Source organism: Ochotona curzoniae, unplaced genomic scaffold, assembly GCF_017591425.1.
Source record: "Ochotona curzoniae isolate NIBS_2020 unplaced genomic scaffold, NIBS_Ocur_1.0 scaffold_3208, whole genome shotgun sequence".
Lineage (NCBI taxonomy): Eukaryota > Metazoa > Chordata > Mammalia > Lagomorpha > Ochotonidae > Ochotona > Ochotona curzoniae.
The window spans coordinates 37119727-37139858 of record NW_024467106.1 but is presented as its reverse complement, the minus strand read 5'-3'; the positions used below and the strand labels follow the sequence as shown (position 1 = coordinate 37139858).

Genomic DNA, 20132 nt, shown 5'->3' with positions numbered 1-20132 from the left:
GTCCTAGGCAGGCTACATTCACCACACAACACTGCCCTGGTCTGGGAAAAGCAGAGTGAAGAACCAGTAGAGTCTAGGTGTCAAACCATACCAGGCCAGGGTCCTCAGGAGATCCACCCTGATGGCCTTTGGTATCACCAACAATCCTGGCTTTCGTGTCCTGTTCATCCCAGAAGGCACAGGATCTCTGGTCTTGGGGTCAAGATACTGTACTGTCCTGGCATCGGAGCACTTAGTGCATCTTGCGATGTCTCCTACGCTAACTCCTGTGCCCAGGAGAGGATCATGCCCATGTGTACATAAAGAATGAGTCACCCTGCTCCTGTGAGCCAGCTGAGGCCCTCGAATGCCACTTCAAACACAGATAAAGGCCAGGGACTTCTCAGAGTGGCGATGACATTGCAAGAGACACAGACATTGCCATCAGCTACACTCTCCACAGCTCAAGAAATGGATTAGATGAGACAGGAAGAGATTTTCAAAGCTGGGACATACAAGACCTACACCCCTCATCCGTAGGAAGTGGCTACAGATGAGGAGACAGAGGTCAGAAATCTCAGCAGGGCCTGAAATGGGACAGGCAGGCAGCAAGTCAACTTTAAGAATGGGAATCCACACCTGCCGCATTCTGCCTGCTTGTCGATCACATGACCCCTTCCCCAGGCTGTTCTCCCCCTCACCTGGGGCAGAGAAGCCAGGCACTGGGGAGGAACACCCTCTCTCAATAAACATACTTAGAAATAGAAACATCTCTCCCACCTGCCCCCCTCCCCCCCGGCCCCGCTCTGCCCGCTCCATCACAGAATGTGTTTCTGTGATAGTCTCACCTTTTAGATAAAGTTTAGTTTTAAAATGAGTCCTATTAATCTATTTGGATTGAATGCTCTATCACATTATTTGTGATGGTTGGTAATGTCAAGAACTATTGATTTAAAGAAAACAAGAAATAAGGAAGAAATGTCATCCTATGAAATTTATTTTCCACATCCAGCTCAACACTATCTAGTTAACGTATCTCCAATGTCTACAATTAGTCAAAAGAATTTTGTGATGGCATCTATAATTTACAACATTAACGTCTAACCACTCCTGTAGTTGATACGAAATATTGTATTATTTCCTCTTTTTATCTGAGACCAAGTCAATTATCTGTTTCCCTATTTTAAAATGGGGGTAAAATCGTGCTTGCTTCAGCAGCACATATAATAAAATGGGGTAAATTGGAACAATGAAAATTAATTACTAGTAAAATGCTTCTAATCTTGAGACAATGTTATGCAGAAGTGAAGTGTTGGGCTCATACCTTGTTTTAATTCCAAACCCTCGGGTGGCTTGTTTTCTCTCAGGGATGATGTGCAATCTACACAGTTGTCTTGCCTGTGGAATCAAAATACATTTTTAAAAATTGTGAAGTTATATTCAACCGTATAAGTTCACTGGCCACATTCCAGGAATTAGGCGAGGCTCCTGGAAAGACACACTGAACTCTGATAAACCCCCACTGGAAACTGAGAAACGTGCCCAAGTGCCAGGAGCAGCCTCGACAAGCACAACCCGAGCAAGCAGCGTATTTCTGTGTAAATCCAGGGCCGAACCTGGAGGTTTGGGACACGGAGGTAATTCCTCTCCCTCTGACACTCGGCAGGGTAGCTGCTGGGAGAAATCACAGCTCGCAGCAGTCTCCAATCACTTTTTCAAGTTCAGCTGCTCAACTTAATGGGCATTTTTGGCATTCAAATTGCTTTATATTCATCTAATTTCATACTTCAAATGCTTTGATGTCTGCAGCATGTGAAAAATACATATTTTATATCTAATACACATATATAATCAAAATAAACGGATTAAACGTAAGATCACGCAAAAGTTTCAATTTGCTATGTTCTGCAATAGTGCTACAAACAAAATTGATACTCTTTCTTAAAAATAGCATACCACCTTAGCACAAACACAAGAAACATTTTCCAGCAAAAAGGTTAAGAAATTGTCAGTGTACAAATGGTCATTCTCCCCAAAATGAGTGATTATTTTCTTCAAAATACGTACCTATTAGCATCATAATTTTCAGATTCCTTCAGACTAACATGCTATAAATACTTAGAAAACATTTAGTAACAAAATTACTTACACCTAATTAACAGGGATTCCTTAAGAAAGAAAACTTGTGGTTGATTCTTTGGCAGGTTTACAGTGTTCTTTCCAGTTGCTCTATATGGCTCTCTGCACTTGTGCTAGACTAAAATCTCACTAATGTAAGCCCAACTCAAACACTGTACAAAAATACTAAATGATGTGGTATTAACCATGACATCTGAGCTATCTCGGGTTTTTATACATTTTTCTTTCTTGTTTAATATCATCTTCTCAGACTACTTTCACAGAATGATCGGCACATCCCAAGGACAGTTACAATTCTCACTGGAAGTCACTGGACAGGATAAAATACACACCAACACACCGCACTAAGAGCTTTGCAAGGAGTAAAGGTGAGATGTGCTCCCAAAGGCCTTCCACCCAGATTAGACTCTGCCAGCTGGGATTCTTCATCTGTTTCTAAAGTATCTACCTTTACAGAAAATGTTTGCTGCTTTACATCTTAAATGGCACTAAATTGTTCTAAATACATACAACTATATTTACCAAAATTGACTCCAAAACAAAACTGACTAAAAACACATGTAATATCACCAATAAAACACAGGCAAATATAACACTCCGAGTGGTTCACATCATCTATGCATCCCAACTATACAACCAGTATTATGACAATCATGACATAAAGCCAAACTGAAGTGAATAACATTCTATCTCAAGAATGAAGCCCCATGACAACGCTAGAAAAGACAAAAGTCTATGGAAATACTCTAGGCTCAACATAACTCTGAAGAGTTACAACTAAATATTGTAACTAACCCACGGGCTGAGCTGAAGGGCAAAGCATTCTAAACGACATAACTGAGTCAAAAGTTTGTGTAAAAGGATTGCATCGATATTAAATTCCCCGAGGCTGATACCAGTACAAGCATAACAGATCATCATTTGGAAAAACAAAACAAAACATGACATTTAGAGATAAGTGTCATAATGCATAGAACTTAACTACAAAGTCTCATAAACATATCCCACACACACACATACACATAGGGGACTTGACAAAGCCCAGCGGAAATCAGAATTAATTAAAAGGCAAGATGTTTATTTTGGTGCAAAAAAAAATCATCTCAAATGTATACATTTTTTCCTATTACAAATTTTCAAGGAACTTTTTGAAAACCTGTGTACAAAGATTTCAAAGACTTCTGCACCAAAGTAGATCTTTTATTTCCATATGTCCATGAACTTTCTGAAGTTCTGTCATCTGTAACAGGAAGGTGTGCAACACAGATGATAACTTAATATGCGGTCTAGAAAAAGGATTCATGGATATTTCTTATAACAGCTTTCCAACATCTGAATCTAGAATTATTTACAAATAATTGTTTTAACTAATATTAACACAACAAAAAGGGGTCAAAAAACCTGAAATTTCCACTATAAAAAAAAAAAAATTCTGCTGCCAGAAACAACAGAGTACCCAGATTTTTGTAACATTCCACTTCCTCCTAGGCAGGGTTTCAGCAGCCTGTTGAAGAGTCACTGAACACTTCACCTAGCAGGTAGAGTGCGCCACCCTGTGGCAGAAGAGTGAAAAAATCGCAAGAGGTGAAAAAATCCTCAGCAGGTTTTCAGTAGCTTGAAAATCAGTACTAGCAAAATGTTTTAAGATGTAGGAAATACAAATAAAATTATCACATACGTTCACATTTTTGATGATGTAAAGATCTCCATTAAACGGCATCAAAGTCATTTGCAAAGAAAGGTTCTAAAAAAATTATATACTTGCATATGTTTAGCTCTAGGTTAATGAAAATAAAAATATCTACTCTCAGAGATAGAACTAGGTAACAGAGACGGGAAAAATTTTTAAAGCCCAATTCATATGTAAATACTGCTACACAAAGAGTAAGAATTATGTTAGAATCTTATTAACAACAGGAGAAAAAGGAGAGAAAAGGGACAGAAAGCACCAGCAGAGCCAGTTTAGTTGAAGATTTCAGAAATGAAGACCTGGCATGATAGCCTAGTGGCTAAATCCTTCACCGGGAATCCTATGGGATACGTCCCAGATACTCCACTTCCCATCCAGCTCCCCGCTGTGGCCTGGGAAAGCAGTAAGGACGGCCCAAAGTCTTGGGACCTGCACTCACGTGGGAGACCCAGAAAAAGCTCCTGACTCCTGGCTTCGGATCGGCACAACTCTGGCCAATGCAGCCACTTGGGGAGTGAATCAGTGGATGGAATATCTTCCTGTCTCTCCTCCTCTCTGTATATCTGACTTTCCAAAAAAAATACATAAATCTTTCCTTTTTTTTAATTCTGAAATGATCTTTGTTGTCCTTTTCATTTGAAACAAAATAAAAGGCCTGTTTTTACTAACTGCCTTCTCCCATCTACAGTTTGGCTGCTTTAAACAAGCTTTAACTCACATGAATGGCTTTGAATTATACAAAAGCCCACAACTAAGTCTGTGATTTATAGCCTCAAACATCAATCTAACTTTCTTTAACAAAAAAAAAATACATTTTCTCAGCCTCTATGCTTTCTTAGATCCTGATGATTATTTTAAAGATTTGTTTTATTTTTATTTGACTGCTACATGTGGTTGGAAGACTACACTGCTCTAATAATATAAGGGAGAAGGGTGGGAGGGAAGGGCAGGAATCCTTACACCTACAAACCTTATCCTGAGAAATAATACAAATTGTAAAAAGGAAGTAAAAAAGAACAACAATTTCAGAGAGAAGGAAAAACACAAAGAGATCATACATCTGCTGATTCACTCCCAAAACAGCAGCAGACAAAATGGATCAATCCGAAGCCAGGAGCTTCCCCTGGGTCTCACATGTGGGTGCAGGAGCCCAAGTACTTGAGCCACCCTCTGCTGCTCTCCCAGGCCATGAAGAGCAAACTGGGTCGGAAGGGGAGCAGCCAGGATACAAGCCGGAATCCACATGAAATGCTGGTGTATCAGGTGGAGGCTTGGCCTACTAAAACACGGCACTGTCAGCCTAGACCCTGGTGATTGCTTCTTATTATTTTTCTTAAGACTTATTTCTTTTTATTGCAAAATAAGATGTACAGAGAGGAGGAGAGACAGAGAGGACGATCTTTAGTCTGATGATTCACTCCCCAAGTGAGCGCAATGGCCGGTGCTGTGCCAATCCGAAGCCAGGATCCAGGAACTTCTTCCCCTGGGTCTCCCACGCGGGTGCAGGGTCCCAAGGCTTTGGGCCGTCCTCGACTGCTTTCCCAGGCCAAAAGCAGGGAGCTGAATGGGAAGTGGGGCTACTGGGATTAGAACCGGCAACCATATGGGATCCCGGGCATTCAAGGTGAGAACTTTAGCCGCTAGGCCACCGCGCCAGGCCCAATTGCTTATTATTAAGGTAATAAGCTGGGGGGATCTGTGGGACTTAAGAACTAAACATGTGCTCTACCAAAGATTTTTAAAACCTTAATTTAATTATTAACTTATTAAGGCTGGGAGATGGGGAGTGTCAATTTCTCATTCAAATGAAGATGCCCCAACAAAGAGATAAATAAGCTGAGTCTGAAGTCTGATTCTTCTCATTTTGGCAAGGGGCACCTGAAAAAAGACCTGCGTAAACAGGCATAACAAAGGTGTAATCCTTGATTCTCTTCATATTTCCGGGAATAACGATAGAAGCACAGCAACCTATCTTCCTATGAACACTTTCCTGTTAAAAAGAGAGCAAGGTGGGCATGTGGCATAGTGTTGAAGATGTTGACTGGGATAACAACCATGTTACTCCTCACACTGTCTGGAATTGGCTTCTAATTCCAGCTTCCTATTAGTGCAGACCCTGGGACAGATTACATGACAATGTTCACTGCTGAGTTGCTGCAACCACATGAACACCTGGGCTGGGTTACCAGCTGACCCGTCCAGACTGTAAATGTGAGCATTTGGGGAGTAAACTGGTGGTGTGATACCTTCCAGTGCCCAACAACATCCACAAAATTCAAGTAAAACAGGCCCAGCGGCGTGGCCTAGCGGCTAAGGTCCTTGCCTTGAACACCCCGGGATCCCATATGGGCACCAGTTCTAATCCCAGCAGCTCCACTTCCCATTCAGCTCCCTGCTTGTGGCCTGGGAAAGCAGTTGAGGACGGCCCAAAGCCTTGGGATCCTCACCTGTGTGGGAGACCCAGAAGAAGTTCCTGGATTCTGGCTTCAGACCGGCACAGCACCGGCTGTTGCGCTCACTTGGGGAGTGAGTCATCGGACGGAAGATCTTCCTCTCAGTCTCTTCTCCTCTCTGTATATCTGATTTTCCAATAAATAAATAAATCTTTTTAAAAAATTCAAGTAAAACAATAGAAAAGCTAAAGCAAGTTGGAAAAGAAAAAAGTAGAATGTACAACCTGATTTTAAGACTTCGCTTACAAAAGCCCACAGTATTGGGAAAAGGAAAAAGCATAGGTTAATGAAAAAGAGAGAGTCCAGAGACATGCAATTCTGTATGTAAAAATGATTTTCAACAAAGATACAAAGCGATTTAATGGATAAAAGACAGTCTTTTAATACACTGTGACAGGACAATTAAGGTATCTACACTAATGTTATTTTACACTGCAAGAAAACACCACCTTAACACTTTTAGGAGATATAAGAAAAACCTTTGTTATCCTGAGTTAAGCAAAAATGTCACCAAAACATGATCTGAAAATAAAATCAACCAACCTGCTGCATTTCATCAAAAATAATAAACTTCCACTCTTTCAGAAGAATATAAGACAGACGTCAGAATATAAGTGCAAGCCATACATGTGATAGGGAACTTACATCCAGAATATAAAGAACTCTCATATCACAATAAGAAAACAAGAATCCCATTTAAAAAACTGGTTGAAAATTAACAATCACCCCACCAAGCCAAACATGCAGATAGCAAATAAAGTAACAGACATTCAACATCACTAGTTTTGGGAAATGCAAATTAATGCCACAAAGTGATATTGCTAAATATGTATTAAACAACAAAAATCAAAACAACCAAGAGATGGCCCTCTCATAGTTGGTACTAATGAGTATGTAGATGTGAGTCAGCAATTCTGCTCCTAGGTAACTAACTGCCCAAAGAAAATGAAAAGTGTTCATACAAGACTGTGTATGCAAAAGTCTACAGTGGTTTTTCTTCTCAAAAGATTTATTTATTTGAAAGAACTAGAGAGGGAGAGACAGAGATCTCCCATAAGCTGGGTTCACTGCCCAGATGGCCACTAAGAGACAGACCTGGGCCAGGCTAAAGCCAGGAGCTTCATCCAGGCCTCCCATACGGATGGCAGAGGCCAGAACACTTGAGCCATCTTCCACGGCTTTTCCCAGGTACACCAACGGGGAGCTGAACTGGAATGACACAGCTGAGAGAAAACATTACGCAATAAAGGACATGAGCAGCACAGGCTACAACACCAGCCCCAAAGGTTATAGTGATTTTATCTGAAATTTACATAAACAGGAAACTGCTCAAATATCCCTGCATGTTTTCAATTGCTATTGTGACAAATTATAACAAATACAATGGTTTCAAAAAACATAGTTATCATACTACAGTCCTGAAGGTCAAAAGTCTGGTATGGCTGTCCATGGTTTAATGTGAGCCACATTTACTTCTGGAGGCCCTAAGGGAGAATCCATTTCACTCTCCCTTTTGAGGTTCTAGCTAAATTTGCTTTCTTGTCGGACCTATTTTATTACTGGCTATTATGTAAAGATCATTGCTAACTCCTAGTCAAGTCCTCCTCACATCATCTCACTCTGACCCATTGTTTCTTCTTCTTAAGAACCTCTAAAAATTCAAGCAATGAGACATGCCACCTAGAAACCGAAGATTAATCTCCCCATATCAAGATCCCTAATCATACCCAAACCAGCAAACTCTTATTATATAGAGTAATACATTCTCATACTTGAGAGATTACAGTGTAGATGTTTTGAGACCCACTATTCTGCCTACCAAACTACCAACATAGTTTGTAGGTACAGATAATAAACTAATGTGCACTCGTATACTAGAACACTAGGCCCCCAGAAATGAGAAACCACTGATGCAACAACACGAATGTCAAATGCATCACTCTAAGTGAACGAAATTGGACTCAAAAGGCTGTGTACACTATTACATATCCAGTATGACTGTAAAAAGAAAAAGCACGGGGTCAGAAATGAGATCCGAGATTCTCAGCAGACAGAAAAAGGATCTGACTATAAAGGATCATGACGGCACTTGCTTACACCCCATGTTAAGACTGAAGCTGTTCTATACCTAATGGTGCTGGTTTATACATAACAATCCATTTGTCCAAACTTGCAGAACTATACAAAATTTATTCATTCACATTATCCCTTAAAAAAAAGTTGGAGGACCAGAAAAGCCTTAGATTCAGAACAAAGCATAAAGTACTCTATTAGAACCTTCAACATTATGAAATAAGCCACAACAATTTTAATTGTTTAAAAGGGGTTTTCCAAATGGCAAATAAATGCAAATTCACATGGCGGTTATATCCCTCATCAATCTCCTTCCAGAAAACAGAATAAAATTTAACCTTACTCCCGTTGAAGGAAATTTTTCTCCATTTTTCCCCAAACACTGTAATGCAAGTAATCAATTACCATCCTCTTATTCTCTTGCTAATCCAGACTCTTTAAAAAAATGTCATAATATGGCCCGGCGCAGTGGCGCAGTGGTTAAAGTCCTCGCCTTGCACGCCCGGGATCCCATATGGGTGCCGGTTCTATCCCGGCAGCCCCACTTCCCTTCCAGCTCCCTGCCTGTGGCCTGGGAAAGCAGTCGAGGATGGCCCAAAGCTTTGGGACCCTGCACCCGCGTGGGAGACCCGGAAGAGGCTCCTGGCTTCGGATCGGCATAGCATCGGCCATTGCGCTCACTTGGGGAATGAATCATCGGACGGAAGATCTTCCTCTCTGTCTCTCCTCTCTGTATATACGCCTTTCCAATAAAAAAAATAATAATAAAAATAAATCTTTAAAAAAAATAATGTCATAATATAAACTGCCCTGTACAAACCCAAGCTGTTGTGAATGGGCAATTATCTCGAGAGGAGGTCCTATGCTACTTGAAGTACTCAAGAAAAACAAAGAGATCTGTGTATCCTCTTTGCTCTATTTATATATACCTACATTTTTTATGTCCTTTTCTCATTTCAAAAAATTGTAGGCTATCACACTGAAACAGCAGTTAAAGGCATTAACACACAGGTTCCACTACTGTAAAAGTAGAATGCAGGTGTGGGCATTGTGACACAACAGGTTAAATTGCCACTTGAGACGCTGGCACAAGTCCTGGCCACTCTTGTTTTCAATCTAATTCCCTGCTGATGTATCCTGGGAAGGAACAGCTGGGAACTCAAGGTCGTGGGCCCCAGGCAGCCCAGAGACTGGAGTGGGATTCTGGGTGTATGGACTCAGCTGCCCCAGCCCTGCTGCAGATATCTGGGAAATAAAAACCAGCAGATGGAAGAGCACACTCACTTGCTCCGTCTTCCCATTTTAAATAGATGAAAATAAATAAAAGAATAAAATAAAATAATAATAGGATAAAATAAATAAATGAGACACTTTTCACACGGCTGAATGCTAAGCATTATATGTCCTTATGCTGTCAATGGTAGTGATACACTTTATGAGGATTTTCTGGAAGGCTAACCCTGTTATTTCAGAAAATATCTGGTTATGCAGACTATTCTACCTATTAAAGCAATTTGTCAAGAATATGAGATCTTAAGCTGTGTCCAAATATTCCTTTATCAATCAGAAATACAATCAGTGCACATATATATACACATATATACTTATGTGTATAATTTCACATGTGTATATAGTACATATATGTATTTCATATATACATATATTTCATATACAGCTTACATATGAAAACTAAGCTTATTGAGAATGTCAACATAGCATTTGTGAGAAAAATATCCTTTTGTATATGAAGATATACACAAAATAGCTTTCTCAAGCCATTTTTGTAATAAATAAAAATCCTTTTTTTAAAAAAAATACCCAGAGAATAAATATTCTAGGCATCAGTGCATTTACACTTTGTACTCTGAAACATGAAAGCAGAATGAATGCAAAATGGATATCACACTGCTATGTTGGGTATTACAAAGATACTATGATTGTGTGAGAAAATGGTTTTATTTTCTAAAAATTCAAAAGTATTTACAATCAAATATCTGTAACTGACTGGAAAATATTTTAGGGAAAAATGTAAATACACAAAATTGGAATATTATTAGATATATATTCTACTTTTTCTAACACTTGAAAGAAAATAACCTAATGAAATGAAATCACTCTTCTCTAACTGAGGAAATGTTACCTGAAAAAAAATATGATTCTAGGGAAATCATCCACTTCCCATCCAGCTCCCTCCTTGGGGCCTGGGAAAGCAGCCCAAGATGGCCCAAAGCCTTGATACCATGCAACTGTGCGGGAGACCTGGAGCAGGCTCCAGGTTCCTGGTTTCAGCCTGGGCCGATCATCGCCATTGCAGGCATTTGGGGAATAAGCAACAAATGGAAGATCCTTCTTTCTCTATGTGTGTGTCATTCAGTCTTTCAAATAAATAGCTCAATCTGGTTTTGGGGTTTGCTTGATTTGCTTTGGTTTTGACATCATCTCTAGACAGTGGGCATTTGGGGCAGCAGCCATGACGCTAAGATGTCTACTTCCTGCAACAGAGTGCTTAGGTCAGAGTCCCAGCTCCAGTCCCCGCTCCAGCTTGCTACTACTGGGCAAGATGAAGGGCAGAAGCATGTAACTTCCTGTCGGCCATGTGTATTTATTCCCCGGATCCTTGGCCTGGCCCAATCCTAGCTGCTGTAGGCATTTTGGTCATTAATCATTGGAAGATCTCTCACACTTTCTCTTCCTTTAAAATAAACTTTAAAAAAATAATGGTTACAGGGATGATTTTAAGCATTTTAAGTTAACACACAACACATTTCCATTCGCCAATCTTTGGACATAATATAGTCTACTCACAAAAACAAGTATGCACATTTCTAGCTTTGGCTTATTCAAAATTTCAAAAAGAGAAAAGTTTTTGTTTATACAATGGTCTCTTTGTTGTTTTTCCACAGTTAAATTACCACAACTTTTTAGCAATTCAAATTTGGATTTTTCTAAAGCATTCTGCTTAATCAGCTACTCTTATATTAATACTTCACCTGCTTATGTATATTTAGTTACACAATTACAATCATGGCATCGGAGACAGACTTAAGTGATGATAAGTAAACAGCTCAAACAGTGGGAGAAGTGCAGAGTATGAGAGAGCAGTAATTAACAACCAATTTTGCCAGCATTAACATCAGAGAATTTATTTTTCTAATTAAATGGAAGGGAGAATTAATAAAAATGAATCAGTAATTAAGAGAACTTTCCATTTTTTTTAAAAAAAGTAACAGGGATAGACTAGAATATGCAATAATACTTGCTAATCACCTAACTCAGCACCTGAACAGCAGGATGAAGTTGATGGAAAAATGACAATGCTGTTCAAATTATATTTCTGTAATGTAAGGAATATAATTTTTTATTGTTTTTAATTGAGACAGCTACGAAAACACTGAACCATGCTCCAACCCCAACACAACTGCATAAGGTATGTCTTGATTAAAGAGAAGATTCTCATCAGGAGCCTCTGAGAAGCTCACGCCACTTCTAGAAATGTTCTAGAAATTCTGGGAAGGTGCCTATCTGTTTCTATAGAACAGTAACTAAGTACAGATGTGCATCAAACTAATCAGGCTGGAAAAAGTTACAACAGATTTAAAATAATACGGATGGGACCGGGAGCGTGGCCTAGTGGCTAAAGTCCTCGCCTTGAAAGTGCCGGGATCCCATATGGGCACCAGTTCTAATCCCAGCAGCTCCACTTCCCATCCAGCTCCCTGTGTGTAGCCTGGGAGAGCAGTAGAGGACATCCCAAAGCCTTGGCACCCTGCACCCATGTGGGAGACTTGGAAGAAGTTCCTGGATCCTGGCTTCAGATCGGCATAGCACTGGCCGTTGCACTCAACTTGGGGAGTGAATCACCGGACGGAAGATCTTTCTGTCTCTCCTTCTCTCTGTATATCTGACTTTCTAATAAAAATAAAATAAATCTCAAAAACAAAACAAGAAAAAATTGCTCAGGATCAATGTTGTGATGAGGTTAGTTAAGCTGCCACCTGCAGTGCCAACATCACATCTCAAAAGGCAGTTTGAAAACAAATTAAAGTCCCAGAGGTTCCATTTCCAATCCAGCTCCCTGTCAACACATGTGGCAAAGCAGCAAAAGACATCTTTAGTGCTGGCCCCTGCCACATACATGGACCCTGATGGAATTATAGGTTTCTGGCATCAGCCTGGCCCAGCACCAAGTTGTTGTGGTCATTTCAAGAGTGAACTGGCAGGAGGAGGATCTCCCTCTCTACCTTCAACAGTGTCTTTAAAACAAATAATTTACAAGAAAATAAAATAGTTCAGTTGATATGCATTTCCTACATATATGGCCTCCTTAGGATATCTTATTTTTTTTAAATGAACTGTTTAGAATTAGAACTCAATAGCTTACTCAGAATATGCCCATTCTCTGAAAAAGAAAATAGCAGTAGCTAACAACAATAATTCCAGAACATTCATACAGAACTTTCTTTGCACGCTAACTTCTTTTGAAAACCCAGATTTTAGTCTTGCTGCAGCAGCCTAGTGACTAATATCCCTTCCTTGTACTCGCCAGGATTCCAGTGGGCGCTAGTTCTAATCCAGACAACCCCACTTCCCATCCAGCTCCATGCATGTGGCCTGGGAAGGCTGTCGAGGACGGCCCACCGCCTTGCAATTCTATGCCTGAGTGGGAGACCTGGAGGAGGCTCCTGTCTCCTGGTTTTGGATCAGCTCAGCTCTTCCGCTCTATCTCTCCTCCTATCTGCATACCTAATTTTCCAATAAAAATAAATAAATCTTAAAAAAATGGAAACTGAGATTTTTAAATTTTCTTACCTGGTAAGCTGTTATATTATCTGAACATTATTTATTTTCTATAAATATAACATCATTTTCACTGACATCTCCCTGAATATCACTCAATAAATGTACATGCATTTAAAATTCATAAAAAAGATAATCAAGATGACAGGTTAGGGTAAGGAATGTTTAAACCGATGGAGAAATATTAGACAGTGTGAAGCAGAAAGGGCACATTCCAGGAAATAGGAGACAGAACAAGAGCAGAGGGGTACCTGGAGACTGACTGACACAGGAAAGCAGCAGACACAAGGACACAATAGTGTGGCATTGCAGTGACTGACACTCTAGCAGCATGCAGCAAGGGACGATCTGAACTCCACCAGCAACCAGGTGGGAAGGGATTTTACTGGGAACACCAGAGGTGAACCCAAAGCACTGTTTGTCCTACTGGTTGTTTAATTTGACCAGGAGCAGAGACAGAGTAGCAGATCCCAGACAGGCAAAGTGGGAACAGGTTGGATTACATAACCCTGTACACCAAATAGAGCCAAACTGGGTGCAATTTTGTTTAAGGAGGCAAAGGGTTATGGACAGTACTGCGCATGCATTGGGCTGGAGTGAACTCATTTCTGACTCAGTGGACTGCAGAGGTCCCACAGGAAAATAATACCAACTATAGAACTGTATGGGTCAAAATAGGTCCATGTGGCCCTCAGACCTAATGGCCAACAGGCTCCAGCAAGATTCTCACCAACAACAACATACCTAAATAGAACACCTGCCGTCTCCCTAATCCTGGGAACTACTCCAACCAAAGTGGGAGAAAGGTTGTACAGACAATGGTGCAGCCTCAGCATGGTATCACAGGAGGTGGAGACTGGTGAGCCAGGAGCTAGGGCTACAGAGACCATGGTGGAAATCTAACATAAAAACCCAGACCTGGGGCCCGGCACAATGGCCTATTGGCTAAAGTCCTCGCCTTGAAAGTGCCGGGATCCCATATGGGCACCAGTTCTAATCCCAGCAGCTCCACTTCCCATCCAGCTCCCTGCCTGTGGCCTGGGAAAGCAGTCGAGGACGGCCCAAAGCCTTGGGACTCTGCACCCGCGTGGGAGACCTGGAAGAAGTTCCTGGCTCCTGGCTTCGGATCAGCATAGCACCGGCCGTTGCGCTCACTTGGGGAGTGAATCATTGGAGGGAAGATCTTTCTCCTTCTCCCTGTCTCTCCTCCTCTCTGTATGTATGACTTTTCAATAAAAATAAATAAATCTTTTAAAAAATAAAGAATTTAGGGCCCGGCGCAGTGGCGCAAGTGGTTAAGGTCCTCGCCTTGCACGCCCGGGATCCCATATGGGCGCCGGTTCTAATCCCGGCAGCCCCGCTTCCCTTCCAGCTCCCTGCCTGTGGCCTGGGAAAGCAGTCGAGAACAGCCCAAAGCCTTGGGACCCTGCACCCGCGTGGGAGACCCAGGGGAAGAAGTTCCTGGATCCTGGCTTCGGATCGGCATAGCATCGGCCGTTGCGCTCACTTGGGGAGTGAATCATCGGACGGAGGATCTTCCTCTCTGTCTCTCCTCTCTGTACATCCGCCTTTCCAATAAAAATAAAATAAATCTTTAAAAAAAAATAAAGAAAGAATTTAAAACACTTGTTTGAAAAACTTCTGATCAACAATGAGAAGCAAGTAATGCAGGAGGTTCAAGGAATTTAAGGAATATGTCACACTGGAAATTAATCAAATAAAAGCTGATATATCAGAAATGAATACAGTGGAGCAAATTAAAAGTACAGTGGAGAGTCTCCAAAAGAGAATTAAGGAGGCAGAAGAAAAAATCTTAGAATTAGAAGATTTTTTCTGTTACCAGGGGGAAACAAACAAAAAGCTAGAGGCAGAGCTAGAGACAGGCCAAATAAAGTATTCAAGAATTCAAAGATACTACTAAAAGGCCAAATATAAGAGTTGTGGGAGTCCCAGAAGGTGCAGAAAGAGAAGCTGTGTTTACAAATGTATTTAATGAAGTAACAAGGGAAATTTTCCCTAATCTAGAGAAAGAATTGTGAAACAGCATCCAGGAGGGGCACAGAAATCTCAACAGGATAGACCAAAAGTGATCTTCACCAAGACACATGATCATCAAGCTCTCTTCAAACATAAGGAAAAGATTCTTAAATGTGCACATGAAAAAAATCAAATGACATACAAAGGAAGACCAATTAAACTCACAGGAGACCTCTTACAGGAAACTCTACAGGCCAGAAGAGAATGGAGTGACATAGTCCAGATTCTAAAAGAAAAAATTGTCAGCCAGGATAATGTACCCAGCAAAACTTAAAGATGTTCTCTTGTAAGAGAAAAGGAATAGTGCCCACCAAAACCAAAGGCAAATGTGAAGAACATCCCAGTAAAATAACAGCAGAAGACTAAATCAATGAACACCCCATTACTAAAATGACAGGGCCAAATTACCACAGCTTAAATTTATCAATCAAACCTCATAGATTATTAGACTGGATTAAAAAACAAAACCCATCCATCTGTTGCCTACAAAAATCAGCAGAAACTATATCTCATGGATTTTGATTTTTTTTGTTAGTTTCACCTCTTCAAAACACTTTCTTCTGGTTAAATTCTTCAATGACTCATTGATCATACAGTAGCATCATTTTCTTCAAGAAGGTTCTTGATTTTCTTTTTCATTTCTTCAGCAACACATTAGTCATTCCATAGCACGCTATTTAACTTCATGGTGCTGTTAATTCGGGTTTTTTTTTTTCCTCCTGTTGTTGATTTTGCTTTGTGGCTTTTCATTTAAGGAGATGTATAGTAACTGTGTAATGGAGACTATCATACCTAGCAGCATGTTATTAAACTTCGTGGCATTGTAAATTTCTATTTTTCTTCCTATTTTTGATTTTGTATTGTGGCTTTTCATTTAAGGGGTTGTATAGTAACTGTGTAATGGAGATTGTCATATCCAGATGTGAGGTTACAGTGCAGTATCCATCTCTACTTCCAGACAAACTGGACTCCCACTGAAACTGTTTACTATACATTGACAATAGAATGCTGGACTCTCTGCCACTGTCCATGCCTGCAATGATGGATATATGACTGTGTATGAAGAACTATACCACAGAAATGATACAGGGGGAAATCAATGAGAGGGGGGATGGAATTGGGGAACGGATAAGGGAAATCTCAGGAGCTATGGAACTATATCATATAATGATGATAATAAAAAGAAGTAAAAAAAAAAATAAGATAAAATAAAATTCATTTAAAAAGATAGAGCAATTCTATAAAATTGCTAAGATTTCCCTAAAGTATTTGCACTTTTATTCTTTATATATGTAACCTCAATCTATTTCATTGTACTTTTCAACACTTAAATTTCATTATAAATACATTTTTGGAGCATAATCATCTAACATTAAAAAAGGTCAGATAACCGCTCTCATTTTCAATGCTACCTTAACTATAATAAAGGTTCCTTTCTGATCCATTTCCAAATAGAAATGGCACTTAAATTCTAGGCCTCCAGACCATCAAACTCCTTTAAAACTTCGTGTTTTTATGGAGCATTTTTTCTTAAGACTTCAACAAATCTGATCACAATGTGTAATACTTTTAAAACTCTGAAGGGCAGGTGGGTACCCTAGGGGTGAAGATGATCGATAAGACACTAGATAAGAAGTGGCGGAGTTCCATAACCTATTCTGCCTTCTGACCAGTTCCCTGCAGGTGATGATTCAAGTAATCAGGTTCCTAGTCACGCATGCAGGAGACCTGAACTCGCAGCTCTGGCTGACAGCCTAGCCCATTGCAAGCCCCTGGGGAATGAAGCAGAGGGTCACTGAACCACCCCGTACTGTTTCTCAGTCTCTCAAACACAAAACCTACTTATGCTTTTAGACTTTCTGCAATACAAACTGTTCCTCTACCTATCCAAGAGAGATTAAATCTATCTCTTAAGTTTTTAATGAAATTATTTAAAAATTACATAGTTCTTTAAAACTTCATCCCCATGAAGCTGTTGCTAAGTTGTAACTCACAGTTCCAACTTTCAAAGAAACACACTGTCAAACGCTTTTCATAAAACTGCTTTCTTGGTATTTTTTGTTCTCAGAAAGAAAGTTTTTTAAAGTCCAGAGTAAGTATGGTCTTAAACAGCAGTAAAAACTGAAATACTCTAAGAAGAAAATTACCTATCTGAAACCTGACCCTTGGAAGCTACATGTAATTTGAATATATAAAATTGGCAATGGTAGATAATATGTAAAAGTTTAAAGACAATTTTAGATTTCTTCAACTTCCATCTAATATTTCTACATACTTCTGTGGCTTGAAATCTTTTATAGACAGTATACATTAAATGTTGTACACACATTCGTACATATTCTCAGTGGAAGATGTCACTTTTTTTAAAGATTTATTTATTTTTATTGGAAAGGCAGATATACAGAGAAGAGGAGAGACAGAGAGGAAGATCTTCGTCCAATGGTTCACTCCCCAAGTGATCACAACGGCTGGAGCTGAGCCAACCCGAAGCCAAGAACCTCTTCCAGGTCTCCCATGGGGCTACAGGGTTCCAAAGCTTTGGGCCATCCTCAACTGCTTTCCCAAGCCACAGACAGGGATGGGAAGTAGGGCCACTGGGATCAGAACCAGTACCCATATGGGATCCTGGCGCATTCAAGGTGAGGACTTTAACCACTATGCTATTGCTCCAGGCCCAGAAGATAGATGTAATTTTAATTTTTTTATTTTTCAATTTTTTATTTTTACTTGAAAGTTAGATATACATACAGAGAGAGGGAGAGAGAGAGAGAGAGTTTTCATCCACTGGTTCATGGCCCAAATGGCTCCAATGACCATAGCTGAACTGATCCAAGAACTTTGTCTGAATCTCCCACCCAGGGGAAGGTGCCAAGGCTCTGGGCCATCCTCTACTGCTTTCTCAGGCCATAAGCATTGAGCTGGATGGGAAGTGAAGCAGAAAGGACATAAACCAGTGCCCATGTGGGGTGCCGGCACTTACAAGCTAAGGTTAACTCGACTCATATTACCAAAGGTGTATATTTTAATTAATAAGAGGTGTTACATTTCCAAGTCCAACCTCCCCTTCAAGTAGTTTCTTTTCCATCAAACTTCATTTTATACACATTTTACAAAGTAAGCATTCAGGCAAGAGAAGTACTATATAACAAAACACAAAAAATGACATACAAGAGCAACAATGCTCAGCTCCAACTGACTTTCTGTCCTTACAGATGCTGCTAGATTTGTCTTCTAAAGAAACTATGTTATCAGTTGGTTTTTAAAAGCTAGACACCATTTAAAAAACTATAAAACACAGCTAGGATCAAAGGAAACTCCTTTACAGCTTCAGGAAATCAATTTGTACCTCTGGCTTATTGTCCACATTTTATCAAATATTTTTTAATAGTTTTCTACTGCTACTGTAACATATTACCACAAATCAGTGCCTTAAAAAAAAACAAAACAAAAAAAAAAAAACATAAACTGGAGCTAATCCTTGGCCTGCAGTGCTAGCATTTCATAGAGCCACCAATTCATACCCAGCTGTTCCACTTCCAAACCAGTTCCTGCCTTTGACCCAAAAAAGCAGCAGAGGATGGCCTGAGGCCTTGAACCCCTGTACCAAGGTGGGAAACTAGACACTCCTGGCTCCTAGCCTTGGACCAGCCCTGCCCAGCTCTGGCTACTGCAATCTTTTGGAGAGTGAACCAGTGGATGGAAGATATCTCTCTCTCTTCCCCACACTCTCTGCAATCCTGATACTCAAGTAAAAGCAAATCTTTACATGAAAAAAAAAATCATACCTTTTAAAAATAAAATCACAAACGTGTTTTCCTAGAGTCTTAGAGGTTATAAACTGCACTGAATGAGCTGCAATGAAGGTGGCAGTAGCGCTGCATTCCTACTGGAGGTTTCAAGGGAAATACACGTCCTGGTCTCCTCCAGGTCCTCGAAGGTCACTTACATTCTGTAGAAATGGCCCTTCCTCCATCTTCGAAGCATGCTACTCCAACCTCTGATTCCAGTTCTGAATTCAAGTTTGCTTAACATGACAAAGGTTAATATCTGCTTGCAAGTAAAGATGCTCCTTGATTTTAGATCGGTTGGTGTCCCAATAAACCAAATTTGAGTTGAAAACATAAAGTTGAAAATACATTTAGTACAACTAACCTACCTTAAATATGTCCAGAGCACTTACAGAGCTAACATAAAAATCTATTTTATATCAAATGCTGAAATCTCATGTAATTTATTGACTACTGTACTCAAAGCAAAAACCAGATGGCTGGGAAGGCACACCCCACATCTCTGTGAACAAAGCTCCGGACACCCAGCACTGCCTGTACTTCTTCCAGATCTGTTAGCTGACTTCATTCATGTCACATGTTTGGGCATCTGGAAATTTTTTGACACACGCACACAAATATTTGAAATGGTTTCTGGGGTTTCTGTTTTATTTAAGAATTCCTCCCATAAGCACAGACTATATGAGCGCTCCATTTTTTTTCAGATCACTATTTTTTTGCTTTTAATATGATTTTATGACTTTATTTACTAAGTTTCTATTAAACACACTTGAAAGTATATCATAGCTTTTATTATAACTATGAGTACAGTATTTTTCCAATTCCTTTTTGTTTCTAAAAAAAAAAAAAAGTTTTGCCTCTTTCAAGCACATGTTCCAAAATCCATTCTACCAAATTCAATCTTTTTATAATTTAATTTCAGATTATCTAAATTTGTAACTTCATAGTTGGAAAAAGGTATTTCATTATCTCCCACAGTTGATACACTGGTCTACCTGTATATGCATTTGTTGTCAAAGAAACTATTTAAACTTAATTTTCATATTTCTGCTAATTACTCATTTTAATTTTCTATGTAAGGCAGTTAAAATTTTGATTATATTGTATTTACTATTTCTGAATGATTTTCTACTCTACCTTTTTAACTCACAGCTTCAAAAAGAATTATTGCTGAAT

General features: G+C 39.8%; 1 protein-coding gene across 3 annotated transcripts in view; it reads right to left on the bottom strand.

Annotated features, from left to right (window-relative positions):
- The window catches only part of CAAP1 (caspase activity and apoptosis inhibitor 1), a 59282-nt gene that overhangs the window by 23967 nt on the left and 15183 nt on the right, over nt 1-20132 (bottom strand). For all 3 annotated transcript variants that reach the window (XM_041004561.1, XM_041004562.1, XM_041004563.1), the window contains one exon: nt 1304-1377. In XM_041004561.1, the coding sequence (XP_040860495.1) occupies nt 1304-1377 (74 nt within the window). The remainder of the gene's footprint in view (nt 1-1303; nt 1378-20132) is intronic.